This window comes from Macrobrachium nipponense, chromosome 1 (assembly GCF_015104395.2).
Source record: "Macrobrachium nipponense isolate FS-2020 chromosome 1, ASM1510439v2, whole genome shotgun sequence".
Taxonomy (NCBI): domain Eukaryota; kingdom Metazoa; phylum Arthropoda; class Malacostraca; order Decapoda; family Palaemonidae; genus Macrobrachium; species Macrobrachium nipponense.
The window spans coordinates 162,529,758-162,550,785 of NC_087200.1; the positions used below are offsets into that span (position 1 = coordinate 162,529,758).

At 40.5% G+C, this 21,028-nt stretch overlaps 1 protein-coding gene across 1 annotated transcript in view; it reads right to left on the minus strand.

Annotated features, from left to right (window-relative positions):
- The window catches only part of LOC135218986 (low-density lipoprotein receptor-related protein 2-like), a 116,255-nt gene that overhangs the window by 7,790 nt on the left and 87,437 nt on the right, over positions 1 to 21,028 (minus strand). The window contains exons 7-10 of the mRNA XM_064255424.1: positions 10,412 to 10,837; positions 10,163 to 10,297; positions 9,905 to 10,039; positions 2,460 to 2,576 (exon numbers count right to left, since the gene is read on the minus strand). Coding sequence (XP_064111494.1) covers positions 2,460 to 2,576; positions 9,905 to 10,039; positions 10,163 to 10,297; positions 10,412 to 10,837 — 813 coding nt within the window. The remainder of the gene's footprint in view (positions 1 to 2,459; positions 2,577 to 9,904; positions 10,040 to 10,162; positions 10,298 to 10,411; positions 10,838 to 21,028) is intronic.

Consider the following 21,028-nt stretch of genomic DNA (forward strand, 5'->3'; position numbering starts at 1 on the left):
AACTACCATGTAAGCCCATTAAAACTAAGGTTTCTTAAGGATTTTTTATGATCTTCCGACTTACAACGATTTTCAGATTACAATGCGTCTCAAGAATGGAACGGAACCCCCTTCATAACCTGGGGACTGCCTGTGTGTGTGTATATATATATATATATATATATATATATATATACATATATATATATATATATATATATATATATATATATATATATATATATATAATTATATATATATCTATATATATATATCTATATATAATATATAAATATATATATATATATATATATATATATATATATATATATATATATATATATATATATCTATATATATACAAATATACAGGCAGTCCCCGGGTTACGACGGAGGTTTCGTTCCTGAGACGCGTCTCAAGAACGGAACCCCCGTCGTAACCTGGGGACTGCCTATTGAGAGTTGGTGTGTGTGTGTGTGTGTGTGTGTTTTGTATTATAAATATTCTTATATATATATAATATATATATTATATGTGGTATATATATAATATATATATATATATATATATAACTACTATATTTAATACAACCCACAAGCATCCCCGGGTGGGTTACAACGGGGGTTCCGTTCTTGAGACATGTTGTAACCCGAAAATCGTTGTAAAGCGGAACATCAAAAAATTCGAAAACCTTAAAAAATTTATTATTTTGCATTTTGGTGTGATATTTCTTCTGCCAGATGAGCGTTGTGGGTGCCATAAACCCTGGAACATGTGTCGTACCCTGGAAATAATTTCTGATGAATATAATTGAAAAGCGCCTTAACCTTGGAACATCATAAGGCTAACCCGTCGTAACCCAGGGACTGCTGTGCCTGTGTGTGTGTGTGTGTGTGTGTGTGTGTGTATATATATATATATATATATATATATATATATATATATATATATATATATATATATATATATACATGCATATATATACACAATACATGAAAGTCAATTCTCTGTAAAGATTTATTTGAATATAACCTTATTTAGAAACCGATTTTATTTAAAATATGAAATTACCTTGTACCTCCATTTACAACTATTTATCAGTGATGTTTTGTAAACTGGAAACTGGTATTTAAAATATAATATTGCCTTTTAAAACCATTTAGTACAACTATTTATCACTGATGATTCTTAAACGAGAAACTCGTTCAATAGTTTTATAAATGTAAGCTAAGGCATAATATTACTTAGTCATTTCTTGCTTCATATAGGAACGGTACAAGTTAAGACCCATAATGGCTCATGTGATAAAAAATGAACGTGAAGGAGATATGCTTGTTGATGAATTGCATTTCATGTCAGCAAAAATAAGAGTGGCACAATTATTCATTGGGAATGTTCTTAAAGAAAACAAAAGAAATGCAAAGCAAATGTGCATACGAACACATTGATAGAAAAAGTTGAAATTTTAAAGTACATTAATGAGCACTGCCACTTTGCAACCAAGCATGTAGTTGAAGCCAAAAGTCTTCGAGCAACCTTATAAGGGCCCCTTCCGCAACACCTCATCAATCAAATCTTGTATTAGTTTCACAAGTACCTGCAATCTTAGAACACTTTCTCAATTACCCTCTGTAAATAGCTTTTGCAGAAATGTTCGAAAACTTTAGTTATAAGGCCTTAAAGCACCTGGGCAGTGTTCCCAGTGGTAATGTTCCCAGTGGCAGTGTTCCTAGTGGCAATTCTCCCATATGGGCAATGTTCCCAGTGGCAATTCTCCAATATGGGCAATGTTCCAAGTGGCAATTCTCCCATATGGGCAATGTTCCAAGGGGCAATCATCCCAGTGGTAATTCTCCTAGAGCCCCTGAATTTATAATGAACAGTGAAATGGGATGTCATTCTTATTTCAATACTTGGTGACCCTGCCGACAACAATTAGGGGTTACATAAAGATTGGGCATTTAATAGGTAAGAACTAAATTTACAACAGTGAATAGCAGATAATTCACATAGAAACTTCATCTGAAATTATTTGCACTACATGTAAATGAATTTCAACTCCCTAAGTCTTAGAAACAATCCATTTTCAGACACATGAGATAGGTGTCTCAAGAAGAATACAATTATTGATTGGTACTTCGTAATTGTCTTTAGGTTTTAATGCTTGTTCAGCCAGATTACAACACTTTCAGTGTTTTGGACTTTGACTCCTTATCATTGTACACTGTCCAAGCTTACTGATTCATGTTCGAGATGATTCGAGACAAGGTAGGAAGACTCCAATGTTACACTTCTTACCTTGGTTTTTGTGTCATATCTATATACCAAGCACAAAAAATGACTGAAGTCAAAGTAACTCCAGCCTAATTTATGTAGTCAAAGTAACTACAGCCTAATTTATGTTCTTATAACACACAACATTATACACACTAGTTAAGATTCTGATAAAAAAAACATAAACATAATACAATATGCTTACCGGTTGAACATCCTTCTTCATCAGAGTTATCAGGGCAATGGCCTAAGCCATCACAGCGATTGACATCTGGTATGCAAGAACTATCACGACATCGCCATGAATATGGTCCACAATTTCCTAAAGAAGAAAGCAATGCAAATTTGACGGTGTTTTCTACATAATTAAAGGCTGTTATTATTTTAAAGGGTAAGGTAATAATGAAGACCACTATATTTGAATTTAATGATATATAGGAAAATGCTTCCTGGTGTTCCTTAGGGGCAAGATGACTAAACTGTGGGTGGCTGGTTGTTCAGAATTCTATACCTGATTCTGTGCTATCATTTTGTGTTGGTAAATGATTTCAAGAGTGTTTAAAATTGCTTCAAGCATCCATTTTAGACCATCTTTATATTCTTATTTTCCTTAAACAAAAACTGAGGCAATATTTTAAAAGAATAAAAATACGAGAGCATGAAGTGTCAAACCGAGTAAATGTGCCCCCATCTTGTTCTGACCGTTTGGACCACATAGAGATTGTATTTTGAGTCAAGCCCCTTTTTCCCTTGTGAATATGATTTTAATGACACTCCACAGCTGCATGGTAGCTTGTCATCCCCTTGTCAGATGTTAATGCTGGCTAAATGCCAAATCCCTCTGAGGGTCACTCTCACTTGAGGGAATAGAGGCCCCTTTTCTATTATATTCTTTTGTACGTAGGTCCCCAGTCCAACTTGCTTAAGTTCACACATCTTGATGACCTATCCATCCTTGCTTTTTAAAATAAAAAAAATGGATGAGTTTGCCTGGTGCAGCTGTAGAACCTACTGACCTCCAAATGTTTAAGCAAGTCGGAAATGCATTCATGCGTTCTGCTGATGTCTCCTGAATTCACACGTATCAGTTTAAAGTTTATTTACTCAAATTGATTTATTTATCACTTTTTCCTATAACTTGTCTCTCTCTGCAGGCTGATTTCCCTTTGAAGCCCTGTTATGTTTATAGTCTGTTGACTGCCCTTAGGGAATTTCAATTAAATATCTATAGATAACAAACTTTAGTTAGAAATCTATTATTAATGACTTTAACATCAATATAATACTGCTACTAATAAACTGTTATTTAAGGACAACAGATCATCTATAATTCTATATGCATTTCTAAGTCAATGTCTACCTTCACAGGGATAATTTTTCAAGAATTTAGATTCATAAAAATGTATATATGAATTGGCAATGGTAGGGATAATTATCTACTAGTAATAATATGCACTGACCCGATAAGGACATAGTCCTTCATTGTTTACTAATTGCAGATGAGGCACTGAAAAACTGCTATTTGTCTAAGGAAACTGTTTAAAAATAATTCTACATATATACAAGTGTAATGTGTAACTCTTTTGAACTCCAAAAGTTGTCACTGCATGAACCATTTTTAAAATTGGATGAATTCCAATCACTAGCTTGCATAACAGGATCATCGCCTGTACATATTAGGTATGTTAGGTAAAAGGGGTAGGTCTCTTAAAAAATTACCAACTCCAACTTTCTTGTAACTAACCAGATTCTTTCTTTGAACAGAAGGTTTAGATAAACAAGGTTGGGGGACAATTGAGAACTGCAGACAAAGGTTCTGCCGACGAAAAGGAGCGTAACCTTTCCTAGAATGGGGTATCCTGACCAAACCAGACTTTACCTTCCTAACCTGGCGGGTGCATGAGAGAGAGAGAGAGAGAGAGAGAGAGAGAGAGAGAGAGAGAGAGAGAGAGAGAGAAGACGATACTTGCCTCTAAATAACACTAAACATAAGAAACATGGATTAAGCTTCTGCTTGGAGGTAGCTTCGAAACCTCCTCCCATCGTTCTGAAAACTACCCCAGTGTTACGGCCTCTGAGAGAGGTCCGCTTCAGGTTCGATATAATGATAAACAAAATGATTTCAACACCGATAGTTGAAACTGGGGATACGAATATAAAAAGAAACACTAACATAACAAAGGTTTATTTACAAGCTTACAAACAAAGATAAATGCAGAATGGTGTCTCCTATTTACATAAAAAGGCAAAATCTTACAATGCGTGAACTGGGGAAGAAGTGAGGTAATCCAAATACTTGCTGGCCAGTTTTGCGACTCGAAGCGATGGCTTCACAAAGGAGAACGGTGGAACTTTAGTCGTCTTCTTGACTCCGTACTGCGGAAGGCAATGTCTAATCTTGATACTCGAAGGGCAGGAACTCCTCAAAATCTCTAGTAGAAAGTTTATTCTCTCAAGACTTGCTCAGCGTCGAAAATATCTCGGTCCTCCACTCCTGACGACGACTTGACCAGAATCTGATCAAACCCACGAGCCCCTTTTTCTCTCTGATTCTTCGTCCTTCTTCTCTTATCTCTCTCTGGTGATCTCTGCTGCCGATCTCTCACTGATAATCTGATCTGTGGCTCTCTCTGATGATGATCACTCTCACTCTCTGATCTCTCGTACTCCATCAGTCGTATTTATAAGGTGACCTGGGGGCGGGGCCTACGGCGAACGTCACAGACTCCCGAGATTACCGGAACTTCTTAGAAGAATCTAGACGACGTATTGCATCAGAAATCGTGGCGTTTCTCACGACACTTCGGCGCCTGTTGCATTCCCCAACACGCCCGACGATTCCAGAACCATCATGAGAACTGGCGCCTCCAACACACGGGTGAATGCCTTCTTGCTGCAGAACTTCTTGAAGATGCGTTTTCCTTTCCTTTAACTCGTAATTCTTTGCTATAAAGCAATTACCATGACACGTCCCCCCAAAAAAGAAAAAGAATGAAATCAACTGATTTTATTTTTTTCCAAAGAGAAACAAGAATTAAACAGCAGGGGAACAATTCTGCATAAAGCTTTAATCCAGTAAAACACGCACGCTTCTCCACTCACACACTCACTCGTGTGAAAACAGAAAACAGTCATTAGGCTACTCATTCTGAGAAATCTCTAGAGAGGCTATTAGCTTTCACATTATCCTTCCCTCTTACTTTTTCCGTTTTCTGAACTCTGATTAAAACTTGGAATGCTAAAACACCTCTTGTGTTTTTCTCAAAACTAATTTCTCTCAGTAACACAATTACACGGGCGGAGGTCATGGCACGGGGCGTTCTTTATAATTCTGAATCAAGTTTACATTCATTGACTTTGCTCTACTCTTACCCATATTAATTACATAATGTATATTTCCTCTAACACTGGAAAAGGACCTTCGAACTTATAAGGTAAAGCGGAACCTTCTTTCTGGACTAGTACTAAAACTTTATCTCTTACACACAAACTTCTCTTTTTTGCTCTAAGATCATGTTTCCATTTAGTTTCCCCTTGACTTCCTTTCGCGTTCTCTTTCACTAAGTGCCAAGTGCTTCCGTTCTCCTCCGCTAGTTGCCAAACATCTCTTAAGTTGTTTTTATAATACTCTAGATTAGTTGTTCAATCTTCTCTACCCTTACTTACAGACAAAGGTCCGACCATATTGATAAATACATTCTCAAAAGATTCCCCTACTGAAGGAATATTACACAACGGAACTCTGAGGATTACTTGATTCGGTTTCCCGGCAATTTGGCATTCATGATAGCTTAGAACATATCTTTTTACGTCACTCTTCATTTTAGGCCAAAAGTACGTCCTACTAATACACTTGAAAGTTTTATTTACTCCTAAATGTCCTTGCTCATCATGTGCTAACTTCAAAACTAGCTCACGAAGCTTCCTAGGAACCACCAATTGTTCGGTGGTTTCCCCTCTACTACCTGACTTAGGACGAACATAACGACACAAAACTTCGTCCTTTAAACAAAAAGTTTCCTTACACACATCATCGAGATCATCATCCAGCTCACATTAAAAAATTCGGGTTAGTGTCTCATCCTCTCTCTGAAATTTGACAAGCTCATCCTTATTCACAAGGTTAGCGCCTAATTCATCACTGTAACTAGAACTAGATACCAGTACATTTACTACGTTACCCTTGACAGCTACATTTTCTGTTTGGCTATCACTGTCAACAATAGAGTCAGGTTTCTCAGCCACACTCATGCCAAGATCAACCTCGCCAACTCTATCACACTCGTTTGAATCCATGAACTCACTCTCGGTCGAATCCACGAACTTACTCTCGTTCGAATCCACGAACTCGCTCTCGTTCGAATCCACAAACAAATTATGACCGTAGTCTACGTCTGTATCTAAACCCGACCTAGTTACTACCATTTCAGGCACTGGAATATCCCTCACAACAGGATTCACATTCTTGGATAAAGCTAAGTCATTACTGACAATAATGTCAACGCCATCAACGGGCAAACTGTCAGCAACTGCAAGTTTCACTTCTCCTGACACTACCGGACTTTCTAAATTCAACTTCAACAAAGGACAAAGAACACAAGTGTTAAGAAATCCACCTAACATGACTTTTTCTTCCAAATTGATTTCTGCCCTGTTTGGCACACTCTCCCTCCTAATCAGTGAGACAGCAGCTCCTGTGTCTCGAAGCAAGACTACTTCTCTCGAAAATACTCCTCCAAGAGAGGAAACTTAGCCTTCCGACAGAAATTCACCAAAAATTATCCTAGTTTCTCTCATCACATCATTCCTACTTGACGAAAGGTTAACTAGAGACACTGGTTTCTTAATGTCCTTCCTTTCTACTGCACAATTTCTTGCTAAATACCCTTTCCCATTACATCGGAAACAAGTTCATTCTGAGCCACTAAATGCCATTTTACTCTTACAAACCTTAGACGTATGACCAGGTTTTCCACATGCATAACAGGAATAGTCACTTTTACTCGCATTGCTATTACTAAGACTGAAACCTTTACTGCTTTGTACTCTACCAGACGAAGGATCATTTCGTTTCTTATTATCACTCAAATCATGAGTTAGACTATATTCGTCAGCTAACCTAGTTGCTCCTGCGAAAGATACTTCTCGCCTATCTTCTATATAAAGCTTAATCTCAGGGGATAGGTGACCTTTGAAGTTTTCTAACAACACTAAGTTCTTCAAACTATCAAAATCATCAACTTTAGCAGAAGTTAACCAATCAAAAAACAGCCTTTCTAACTTCTTACCGTATTCTACATACGTAATATTTTCGTCCTTTCTCAAATTTCTAAATTTCTTACGGTACGCCTCCGGTACTAGCCTATATGTGCTAAGAACAGTTTCTTTCACAATATCATATTTATCACATTCCTCCTTAGACATGCAACTATACACAGTAAGCGCCCTACCACTCAAAACTGACTGTAAATGTAAAGTCCACGTTTCTTTAGGAGAACCTACTCTTTCCATTAACTTCTCAAAACACATGACATATGTTGTAACATCTTCCTCATCGAACTTTGGTACTAATTTCAACACTGCACTCATACCTAACCTATCTCCTCCGTTTTCGTTCTCGCCTGTCCGACTGTTACAAGTACTTTGTCTTAACCGAGCAATTTTCAACTCATGCATACGTTCTTTCTCTCTTTCTTCCTGCTGCATTACCAACATTTCTCTCTCTTGCTGCATTTTCATTACTTCTCTCTCTTGCTGCATTTTCATTGCTTCTCTCTCTTGCTGCATTTTCACTGCTTCTCTCTCTTGCTGCATTTTTATTGCTTCTCTCTCTTGCTGCATTTTCATTACTTCTCTCTCAGCCGCTCTTTCATCTCTCTCATACTTTTCTCTTTCTTTCTTTTCAACATACTCTATATTCTCCCTGTTTCAAACTGTTAAAGTGCTGAATATTACTGGCCAAGGTCGCCACAATGTTACAGCCTCTGAGAGAGAAGTCCGCTTCAGGTCCGATATAATGATAAACAAAAAGAATTCAACACCGACAGTTGAAACTGGGGATACGAATATAAAAAGAAACACTAACACAACAAAGGTTTATTTACAAGATTACTAACAAAGATAAATGCAGAATGATGTCTCCTATTTACATAAAAAAGGCAAAATCTTACAATGCGTGAACTGAGGAAGAAGTGAGGTAATTCAAATACTTGCTGGCCAGTTTTGTGACTTGAAGTGATGGCTTCACAAAGGAGAATGGTGGAACTTTAGTCGTCTTCTTGACTCCATACTGCGGAAGGCAATGTCTAATCTTGATACTCCAAGGGAAGGAACTCCTCAAAATCTCTAGTAGAAAGTTTCTTCGCTCAAGGCTTGCTCAACGTCGAAAATATCTCAGTCGTCCATTCCTAACGACGACTTGACCAGAATCTGATCAAACTCACGAGCGCCTTTTTCTCTCTGATCCTTCGTCCTTCTTCTCTTATCTCTCTCTGGTGATCTTTGCTGCTGATCTCTCACTGATAATCTGATCTGTGGCTCTCTCTGATGATGATCTCTCTCACTCTCTGATCTCTCCTATTCCGTCAGTCGTATTTATACGGTGACCTGGGGGCGGGGCCTACGGCGAACGTCACAGACTCCCGAGATTACCGGAACTTCTTAGAAGAATCTAGACGATGTATTGCATCAGAAATCGCAGCATTTCTCATGACACTTCGGCACCTGTTGCGTTACCCAACACGCCCGACGATTCCAGAACCATCATGAGAACAGGTGCCTCCAACACACGTGCGAATGCCTTCTTGCTGCAGAACCTCTCGAAGATGTGTTTCCCTTTCCTTTAACTCGTAATTCTTTGCCATGACACCAGCTACCTGCCTGATTACGAATCACCTTAATGAGTGCAAAGTCATAAGTTACATTACCTACACATTACACTCAGCATTCTACCCTGATATGATATTTCCTATGCTAGTCCTGTGGATTGAGAAGTTTTGATAACTCTTTCTCTCTATGATATCATGATACATACTTTGCTGTTGTGGCAGGATTTCTGGCAGAAATGATGTACCATCCACCCTGTCCAAGTTGGGATATTATTTGGGTTAAGCTGTGCATGGTATTTTCTTCTAGACCAATTAACCTTCTGTACCTTTACCTTTACCTAAGGAGTTAGGATGGCCACTAGGATTCTGCTTTGTATATCATTATTTATGAGCTAAATTCCCATTGAACAAACCTTCTTCTACCTTTACCTAAGGAATCCTGGTGATAACTAGCATCTGTCTTTACTTTTACCTTTCCTAGATACTAGGAAAAGGACACATGGGCAAGTCTGATTCATCACAGTAGAAGGTATCCTGGTCAAATCAAAATGGCTGGTTCTAACATGCAATGCAACCATAATAATATCATTGGAGTGACAGCATAAATAATTAATGTTTTGGAATGCAATGTCCTTTCATACAGTACAATTTCGTGAGAGAAGTTTAATTTACTATTGCTTTTGTAGTGCTTGTGTTTAAGTTTAGTAGAAAAAAAAATTACGACCAAAAATCATACTACTGTACAATAACAAAATGGTTTGTCATCATGCATTTACATAGAGTACTTATCTTATTCAAGCTAAGCTTTGATACATTAACCCACCTGGAACTGAAGTAATAGTTGATGAAGATGCTGTTGTATAAGTTGTAACTGCTGGATTGCTAGTAGAAGCTGCAGCTGGATTTTTGGAAGAGATTGCAGATGTCAAGGTTGCAGTTGAGTGTGTCGTAGTGGTGGCTGCAAATGCAGAAGAACCACTTGAAGTACTTGCAGGTGAAGAGTATCCACTCATAGGTAGTCATCATGCATTTACATAGAGTACTTAACTCATTCAAGCTAAACTTTGATACATTAACCCACCTGGAACTGAAGTAATAGTTGATGAAGACGCTGCTGTATAAGTTGTAACTGCTGGATTGCTAGTAGAAGTTGCAGTTGGATTTGTGGAAGAGACTGCAGATGTCAAGGTTGTAGTTGAGTATGTAATAGTGGTGGCTGCAAATGTAGAAGAACCACTTGAAGTAATTGCAGGTGAAGAGTGTCCACTCATAAGTAGAGTCATCATGAATACTTATCTTATTTAAGCTAGGCTTTGATACATTAACCCACCTGGAACTGAAGTAATAGTTGATGAAGATGTTGTATGAGTTGTAACTGCTGGATTGCTAGTAGAAGTTGCAGTTGGATTGGTGGATGAGACTGCAGATGTCAAGGCTGTAGTTGAGTATGTAATAGTGGTGGCTGCAAATGCAGAAGAACCACTTGAAATACTTGCGGGTGAAGAATATCCACTCATAGGTAGAGTTGAAGGGTTTACAGGATGGGTTGTTGTTGACAGGGTAGATGTAGGATTTCTGGGTGAAGATGGAACAACGGAAGATGTGGTTTCAAGTGTAGTGGTCGAAGCTTGTGGTGTTGAAAGAGATGGACATCCAATTTCATCAAAACCATCCAAGCAATCTTGCACACCATCACATTTCTTGCTATTTGAAATGCATTGTCCCGAGTCACATTCAAAGGTATCTCCAATACAACCTGTAATTATATTCAATATAAGATTCTGCATATCTTCATATGGCATAAAGCAATGTTCCTTATTTTAGAATAGCTTTACTTTCATTGTGATGTAGTATCTAAAATTGGAACAAAACTTGTCTTCACAGAAACATACTCTGAGCAATAATGAAGCATCTCTCTCTCTCTCTCTCCTCTCTCTCTCTCTCTCTCTCTCTTCTGCAATAAATGGAAACTTAATCCAATAGTACAAACATATAGTAGAGCTGTGACTTTAATCATAACACTGCAGAACTAGTACAATGAATGTGGTGATGGGTATATAATAAGGTACTGAGTAAACCGCACTCGACAGAACAGTATATAATAAGGTACTGAGTAAACCGCACTCGACAGGAACAAAGTTTAGCTTGCATTGGTCATTTGAAACAAAGTTTATGAAAACTGAGCATTCCATATGCAAACCCAACATGAACAGGATATGTTTAGTGGCAATAACTTACATCATAGTTTTGTGTCAAGCTCGAAGTTGGAAAATTACTTTTGTATTAGGAAGTATCGTCCATTCACGGTTCTGGATTCATGGCTTCACCTACACGCGGATTTTTCAGTGGAATGTTTATCCATGTTAATTGTGAAAAATTTGCCTATTTGAAGAATTTTTCAAGGAGAAATATTCATTAATTATTGTTTAAGTGACTTTCCCAGTGATTACATAGGTATTAGTTTTCCATGTGCAGCAGCCTAAATTCAAATTTCACAGGTGGCTTCAATTGCTCGTGTACTAGTTATATAGTGCCGCCCCCCTAATGGCAATATTAGGAGCAACTAAGGTAACCACTTCACTCTGTTTTCTGCCGTGCTTGACTAAACATTGAATGCTTACAGCAGCTTGTTCTTATTTTCTGGTTATATCATCAGATTTCGGTATACACAACCCCCGGTATGCGTATTTCACAGCTTCGAGCAGAGTCTTGTCTTGTTTTGTTTTGTTATTATACTTTAATTCAGATTATCAACAAGCTGGCTACTTGCAGTTGCCGGAAATATACGTAGTTTTGTTTTAAAAATAATTCTCGAATGTTACACCATCCTTTTTGGCCAACTTTTGCATTTATGAGTTGCTTATGGGGCTTAGGCTACGTGCATGTCGCCAGTTTAATAATTGCCTTAAAAGTAGTTCTTGAGTTTAATATCATTCCATTATGCCAAATCTTTAGCATTCATGATTTTTTTTACCGAGAATTGGCTATTTGCAAGCTGCTGGTGAATAATTACCTTTTAAGTAATTCTTGAATGTTACCCCATTTATTTAGGTCAAAATTTTGCTTTTAGGATTTGTTTATCGGCCATAGACTATTCACAAGCCGCCGGTAAATAATTATACCTTAAAGTAATTGGTGCTAATGCTTGGCTGCAGTGAGATTTAGGCAGAAACATTCTCATCAGTCAAGTATTGACTACTGGCTCTTGCTTTGGCAGTAGTACTTTGGAACGTTACAGAGAAAGTTCGCATAGCCCCGGCATACAGAGATATTTTCCTGGTGTCATGCAATTGTGAACATTCCACATCTTTAGCTCTTAGTCTCCAACTTGCATGGTGGTGCAGATGGGAGCACAGGCCACTTGCTTCAACTAGTGGTGCACATAATCAGTTACTGGATTCGATTACTTTGATTTATTCCTGAAAATTCTAGTACTTATGATTTCTTTTTGAGTGATTGATTATTTGTACATATTTGTTCCTACACGATATACAAACCCTCAGATCTTTACGATAGGAATTACTTAAGGCGTAGCCTGGACACAGCCACTAAAATCTTGAAACTTGGCAGTTCAGTAATTAACTACTGGTCCAATTGTTGGTGGTCCCTCTGAACGGACGTAAACATTCCAATTTGCTTTCAGCAGTTAATGTGGATAGACGTGTTCTTCACTGCTCTCTACCCGACTGTTAATGCTGATTTCTTTTTCCTTTTTCCAGTGTGATATTTTGCTGTGATAGTGTTTGTGAAAATTAGATATAATGCGAACCCATGAATTGCAACAGCCTGTGTCCTCTGGCTCCAACTGGCGCTGCCCCTGGGTAGAGGGTAAGAGGTGCAGCAAGATCCGCACCTCTGTAGAAATTGATCCTCATGCCTGCTCATCAGGCCAAGGATGTGAATGTAACCTCGATGATATGTATGCAGAGTGTTCCTTGTGGTCTGTGTCACAGTGGGGGAAGTTTGCCAGAAGGGGGAACTATCCTGGGGAGACTAAATCGTGGTGGGAGGTAAGACACGTCCCACCACTCCTATGGTAGCTAACCTCTCCTCCTCCTACCTCTCTCCTAGTAACTGTCCTGTATTTGCTGTCACCCCTTTGGGGGAGGCTTCCGCTTCTTTTTTCCCTTCTGATGAGTCTGAGGGAAGAGGAGGGGGGGCTGTGGTCATAGACCTGGGGTACTCTCCTTTAGGGGCCTCTCCTTGCTTCAAAGGTACACCTTTGAAGCAAGGGTGGAGCTCCTGTTAATCCAACTTTCGCTTGAACAGGTGAAGTGTCAGGCTTAGGTCAAGCATGGACATCACTGGGACTGGTTGGCACTCCTTCAGTTCAAGCATTGCTGGCACATCTGAATAGAGGTGTCAGCAGCACCATGACTCATGCAGTCATCACCTCCTCCACTAATACAGTGATGCTCCTCAGCTACTATGCTCCTCCTCACCTAGTATGGTCATACCACCCAACCAAGTCCCAGCTCCTGCGACTGCAGTGCCTCCCCATCCTGGATTTGGGGTGGCAGCACTACCTGTTCCAAGGTTACTGTTACTGCTCCTGTCTCCTCTGGTGGTGACAGAGGTGATGCCGCATGCTGTTCCCGCTGTTTTCCTGCCTCTACTCCTGTACCCGCTCCTGTTCCTGTCCCAGCTCCTGGACCTGCCGAGTTGTCTGTCAGCCTTTGGGGGACCCCGATAACTTTCCTGTGGAAGCTGTTGAAGAGGAGGCGAAGAAGAAGAGATCGAAGGTGTTGTTGTCTTCATCTTCATCTTCGTCCACATCTGCCGCCTACTCACCTCCCCTTTCGAAGGCTTCACAGCCTCGAGACTTCTGAGGGTCTGCATCCTTCCTCCATGGAGGAAGCAGTTAGCTCTTGCTGGCTCTCCCACTCCTTCATAAGTAGGAACCGAGACGCTGTCCCAAGGGACTAGGGTCTTGGGAGCCTCTGGAGATCAAACAAAGGTTTGTTCTCCAGCCCCTGGTTCCAAGGGCCCTGCTCGAGGGACAAGGACCATGTCAGAGTCTTGTTCACAAGTTTCTCTGAATGTTCGACTATAGCAGAGTCCAGCCAGCTTTGCAGTTAAGCCCCGCCCACTGCACGCTTGTGATTGACTAGCTCTCAAAGGGGGAATGATGTCACACTAGTTAACAGCCCAAATGATTACCAGTACGGATTTGACTTCGTTTGGTGATGTTGAGTTTCGTGCATGAATCATGAAACCAGATTTGAGTTCCCGGAGTTGTAAAGTATGCAATTGATATCTCCGATAAAAGACATAAATGGTTATATATCATTATGAAGATCTTAGATTATTTTGTCTGTGCAGCCTAATTACATACATATCATGCTTTTTTTTCATTGGTATTAGCATGCATAAGCGATCTGACATAGACTACATTAATTGCGATGTTAGAGTATTTTAGTTCTGTAAAACAACCATTGCAAAATAAATGAAGATGAAAAGAACCACAGATTAACCAACTTTTCAAAACTATTTCCAACCAATCAGCTTTAAGGAATGTCGTGACAATCAGTAGGCAGGGCTTAGCTGCAAAGTTGGCTGGTCTTTGCTATACCTAAGGGAGGACGTACAGTGGTACCTAGACCTACGAGACCAACGAGTGAATTAATACACAAGTTTTCCAAGGTACGGTCATCGATCGGTTGATTTTTTGTTTTGTTACAGAAGCAAAAAATCGAGGTGCACGCTCGAGATGCCACTGCTACATAGATGGCGTAGCGACGAAAATAAAATAAGCAAAGAAGAAAAAGTAAATATGCATCTTTTCCAGGAATCTTTTAAAAAGTTATACATTACTTCAATATATCCATTAATATTGTATGTATTCGCATATTATTGTATTATAAAATACTACTAACACAGCTGTAAATGTTTTGGTTTGGAAATCAGCTGATGTTGAATATGAGTTTGTTTTGCCATATTCAACTAAATTCTGAGCGAATTTTCTCACTTCTATCTATTTAGCATCATGGAATATCTAGAAACTTCACTTATATGAGACAAGGTCATTTTTCGTTATGCGACATGTTTTTAAGTTGAAATATGACTTGAATATGTCTTGCTGTGATTGTGAACTTAATTGTTTTTTTTTCGTTACCATATTACGTTGACAGCATGTTTATCGAGTAAAAAAATTATGTGATTCTGTTCACTATGTTCACTTTATTTCATTGTAATAAGGAGCTATACGTTATTTATCTTTTATCAGCGTGAAACCAATGGTAAAATGTGTTCTTTCAAGCCCAGTACTTTTAATTAAAATGATTTTATCTCAATTTTATCTACGGTAGTGTTTGATGGCATAAGTTTACGGGAGCTTTATCCTTGTTGCCGATGCATGATAATGGTCATTAGCAGCTTGAACAGTTTTCTCAGCTTCAGCTACAACTAGATTTAAATTTAACAATATATTTCCTTGTTGATCTTCGATCTAAAGCGAATAAAGTTATTACATAAAAATATCTCAGTCCTATTCTACATGGCGTCATTTATAAATAATTACAGTAATTGTTTAGTATCGTATGATGGTTGAAATACAAGCCAAACAGATGTTATCCAATTCGGTTGTACTTAGCAAAACAAAAGTTGTTACTTGTTCGATTGTTCATGGCTATACTCATTTACACAACGAGTATAACATTAAAACAATACGTACTTTCATCTTTCTCTTTTGCCATTTTTTAACTTCTTTAACTAGAGGATGGGATAAAGGTAGGCTACTGTAATTTGGCCTCTCTCGTAAAATTGGATTATTGTAAGAAGAATTATCGTGACTTTAACAGTACCTGTACACATTATAAAACCTTATTATATCTTTACATACTTTTTCTATTATGTTTTTATACAATATTTTTTATTCAAAAATGAATTTTCCTTATTTAATAACATGAAACATAAAAACATGGGGTGTCATTTTGAGGGCTACAATGGATTAAGGGCATTTTTAGTATTTTCAATGGGGAAAATTGATTTCATGTTCAAGCAAACTCAGCTACGAGCTCGGCCACAGAACAAATTAAACTCAAGGTACCACTGCACATCCACAGCCAAGAATGGGGAGTCTTCTCCCTGCCTTGGGAGTGGTGCAGGGTGAAAGCAGGGATCAAGCAGTGGCTCAGACCCACCTGTGAAGACCAAGCCTGATTCTTCTTCGCTGTTCCCCAGGACAGGACATTTGGAGAAGCTAGGAGGAGGTCCCCTGTACACCCCCTTGCATATTCTCACCAGGCTGCTAGCCATGTCTCTGCTACCAACGTTGCTGGTAGCCACAGCTCTGATAACCACGTTTCTGCTAGGCATGACTCTGCTAGCAGTGGTGCTGCTGCAGCAAGACGAGAACCTCTGTGTTATCCACAGGAAAGCATCTTGCCATGGCAACCACACTCTCCTAGACCATGTCCTTGTCATCACCGCAGGTTGACACCCGGACATGTCTCATTCCCTCAGACAGCAGCGCTGCCGGAAGGAATGACAGTATTCGATCCTCCTCTTCTATTCCCTCTACTTCCTCAAGATACACCGGGAGGGGCGAGGTGAATAGCAGGAATCCTACGGAGCGCTTTCCTTGGGATTCAGCATTGGGAACCTATGTTTCTGGAGGGGTTTTAGGGTCCCACTGGACATACACCAGCGTTGTTGAGGAAAGAACCAGGGGGTTTGGTGAGGTTCTCCCTCATGGGAGAGTTCAACAGGAGGACTGGTCTCTTGAAGGGCTTGAGGGCCCTTTGCCCAGAGATGCGGACACCCCCTATACATCAACATAACAATCTCAGGGAAGCGACCACGGCCTCCTCATTGGGTGTCGAAGCCTTTTAGGGTCCCAATAGGAAATTCAAGGTCTCAACGGGGCTGCCGTGGTCATCCTTGGCCTAAGGTGAATGGCTTTGTCTCCGGACAAGACAATTCCCTCAGGTCCAGTCGTTCAGACAAACTGTTTCCCCTTTCTCTACCTTGCCAAAGGTGCTTCTATACGCCCTCAGAGAGACCTCTACCGACTTAGTAGGTGGACCCAGATCTGGTTCGCCTGGGTCCTGGTCTGTCGCTGCAGCACCTGACAAGTGAGAGTGTATTTCTCTCTCAGCAGGAAGCAGCAGCTCTGGAGGCTACAGCTATGGCAGCTCTCAGGTGACCTCCTGGCTAGACCTGTAGTCATTCACAGTGTCTAGGGTCAGTGCTTCTTCCAGGGCCATCATCCTGGGGGAAGCGGCCTTCGGGAGACTGTCAGTCTGGAGGTAGGGCTATCTCCTGCTTGGCCCACCAGACTGCAAACCTGTGGGGAAACCTGGTGCCGTTCTGTATCCCAACTTTCTGGCTCTTCTCTCCAAGGCACTGAGAGAGATTCCCCTGTGGCAGAACAGGCTGTGCCTGCCATATGTTGAATGGCACCACCAGGCAGTGTCGCCTGTGTCTTCATGGCTGAAGGTTATCCACCATCTCTTGCAAGTGAGAGTCTTTTCTCACCAAGCAGCAAGAGATATGGTAGGATATCTCAGACAGTTATCTGCATCGGTATACCAGGGAAAGTGGGCTGTCTTCAGTGGTTAGTGTCATAAACGGATTTCTCTCCGGTTGGAACCACTCTTCAGCAGGTCACAGATTTCCTTGTCCTACTTTGCCGAGAGAAGCTCCTCTTTGTCTCGGCTGTAAATCTTGAAACTGAAGGGTATTGATATCTCCTCCTTTGAGATATCATCATTCATAAGGAGCTTTGAGAGGTCTTATCCACTCAGGGATCGCAGGCCTCCTGATTGGGACATGACTCTCGTGTTGCAGAGCCTGACTTGTGCGTTGTATGAACCACTTTGAGTCCTCAGACAGGGATCTGACCCTCAAGACCATCTTTCTGCTAGTCCTGGCATCAGCGAAGAGAGTTGACAAACTACATGGTCTTTCTTTCAATGTAAACCACTCTAAGGGATGGGGATCAGTTACACTCTATTTCATAGCAAAGACTCAGAATCCATCGGTCCCTGATGCTAGATTCGAGTCTTTCACCATATTCTCCCTGAGTGACTTCATTGGTGATGATCCACACAAGATGCTGCTTTGTCCTGTTTAGAGCACTACGGTGCTACCTGAAGATGACTCGATGTCTCCGGCCTGAGTGTTGATGACTCTTCGTTAGCACTGGAGGTTCCAAGAAAAAGGTGTCCAAGAACACTGTATCTTTCTGGCTTTGTGAGACAATCAGGAAGGCATACTCTGCCCCATCCCTTGCAATCCATAAGAACCTGTTGGTTCATCAGGTTTTGAAGGTGGGGTTCTGGGCATGCCAGACCACTTTCATCTCTCACTACTTTTGGGATACTGTCCACAGATCCTTGGACACTTTTTCCTTGGGACCAGTGGTGGCTGCTCAACAAGTTGTGTAGCTTACCCAGCTCTAACTCGACAGAGTCACATCTCACCTCGTTGTATTGGTATGAATGAGGGTGACCGTGGACTGACTGGTTCTCCTTTCAGCTCTTTCATCCTACTCTTTCCCTTCGGGTAGAGAATAAGCGGACCGTTATATGCTGAACCAGGATAGACTAGTTCATAGAAGCAAATATCTGCCCCTTCCCTTCACAAGGTAGGGAGGAGGGACCTTGACATAAGACAAACCAATAATTTGTATTTGCCTTATTGTCTCCGACATAATGGTTCTTCGCTATCTCTCAATGGGGACACAACCTGCCCCTTACGAGTAAACGCAGAAGACTGACTATGTTCTTGCAGTTTTTAAACTCCGATTAGAAGTCAGTGGCTGGATTCCCTTCCTCACTCTTGCGACCAGGAAGGAAACCTCAGGTAGGCTGAACCCCAGTCGGTTCACTGGAGATCACTCAGATTCCACCCACCAATCAGCGAGTCTTCCTATCACAAAGGACCAAGGGTTTGTATGTCACATAGGAACTAATCATAGTTTTTAAAAATAAATTGTATTTTCCTAACTATACAAACATGAGGTCCTTTACACTAACTGCCCACTCATGCCACCCCTCAAACTGCTACCTGGGACGAAAGCAAATTGGAATGTTTACATCCGGTATGAGGGACTACCAACAACCAGATTGGTAGTTAACTAATGAACCACCTTGTTTAAAGATTTCAGTGGCCATGTGCAAACTACACCTTAAGTATAATTCCTATTGTAAAGGACCTCAGGTTTGTATAGTTAGGAAAAATACAATTTATTTTTAAAAAATTCTATTTTTTCTTTTATCACTAATTAGAGAATAAAAGCAATTATTCAACAATATTAAACTCAGATTTGCTTCTTGTACTTTTTTGTCCTGGTGCTCATCAGGATAGTATCTATTCTCCTGATGAGCACCTGATGAATTTTCTTAAGAAGGCTATCACTCCTAAAGATGGAGATACCACTTTGTCCCTTGTGTTTTCCAACAAAGAGGAAGTGAATCAGGACTCAGATCCTGCATCGGTGTAATCAAGCCTTCTCAAGTACTTTTTGTCCTGGCGCTCATCAGGATGGTACCAATTCTCCTGATGAGCACCAGTTGTTGGCACCCAGGCGCTCATACCTCTCTCATACTGGGTGTTTTTGTTGAGAGCCAGTCTCTGTCCAGCTGCTTGGCACCATCTGAGGTGCCACACCCCCCTAGCACCAGTTCATTTGGTGCTTCCATGCCTCACCTGGCACCAGTCATGGGTAGTTTGGCGCCAGCTGTTAGACACCTGGCGCCACCGTCTTCTTGTCAATCTTCGTTGACACAAGAGGAACCTTCGCTAGCCCCAATTTCCCACCACTCAAAGGATTGGATGGGCTTCCTTAAGAGGAAGATGTCTATTGCCAAGAGTGGGGATCACTCTTTGTCTTCCATCTCTTTTGATGATGAAGAGCCAGACCATGACAATGCTCCTGCCTTTTCATATTACAGCTTTCTGAGGTTTCTTTTAGCGAAATTCCTGGACTTCTTTGTAACAGCGCTTCCCAGAGTCCTGATTCTACTTGCCTCATGAGGAAACTTCTGATCCTTGCCGTGCCAAGTTAGTGCTCTCTTCCTAAAAGAGATCCCTGTGTGAGGTAGAAGAATGGTTGGCAATCAAGAGGGATCAAGGCAAAGCTTCATTTGCTTTTTCTCCATCTACACTGATGAAGAAGAGGTACCTGCTTTCATTCCACCAGGGAGGTGCCTTCCTTGGGAGTGTCTGCCTCCTCCCAGAGGGACTTCCCCAGTTTGATTGACGCAACTCATCGCACTGTCTTTTCTTCAACCAAGGTTTTCTTTTCTTTGCTTGAGCTGGATCATGTCGTGAGGAATATTTTTAAGGTGTGCCCTAGACTGGACAGTTGGTACATTAGCCAGGAAGACTGAGAACTGCCCAGTACTTGTGGAGGGCCTCTCTTCAGACTGGTTAGGCATTTTTTTTGTGTGTGCCTATTAGGCAATTAAGGACGGTTCAGACGAGTTAACCTAGTTTTTCACTGTGGGGTTCTCCAAACAGTGAGAGAGTGAGAGGTTTGGTGTTCTTTCACTACTAAATGGGTGACAGTTACTCAGTAGTTGGTAGCCTAAATTCAAATCATGTGGGTAGCACTTTGATTGCTCAGTGTAGGTATACAGCAATGCCCCCTAACATTTAATATCAAGAATGACTTGGCTAACCACCGCATTTTGTTTTATGTATAATTTCCATCAGAGGGGAGGAAGGAGGGCTCTCTGATCTTGTAATTTTTTGGTAAGTATATACAAAACTTTATTCTATTATAAAAATGTCACTTTTGTATAAGTGACTTACCCAACACTTACATAACTGACTCCAAATTGAATGGAGGTGGGATCATGGGACATATTCTACTCCTGAACATTAAGCCATTTAACAAATTTTGAAAATAAATGTTGCTAGCATTGAAAATAATGTCTGTCATTTTCTATCAGTTAAGAGAGCTACTGCAGATGGATACTGCCACTAGTTGGTGCTCACC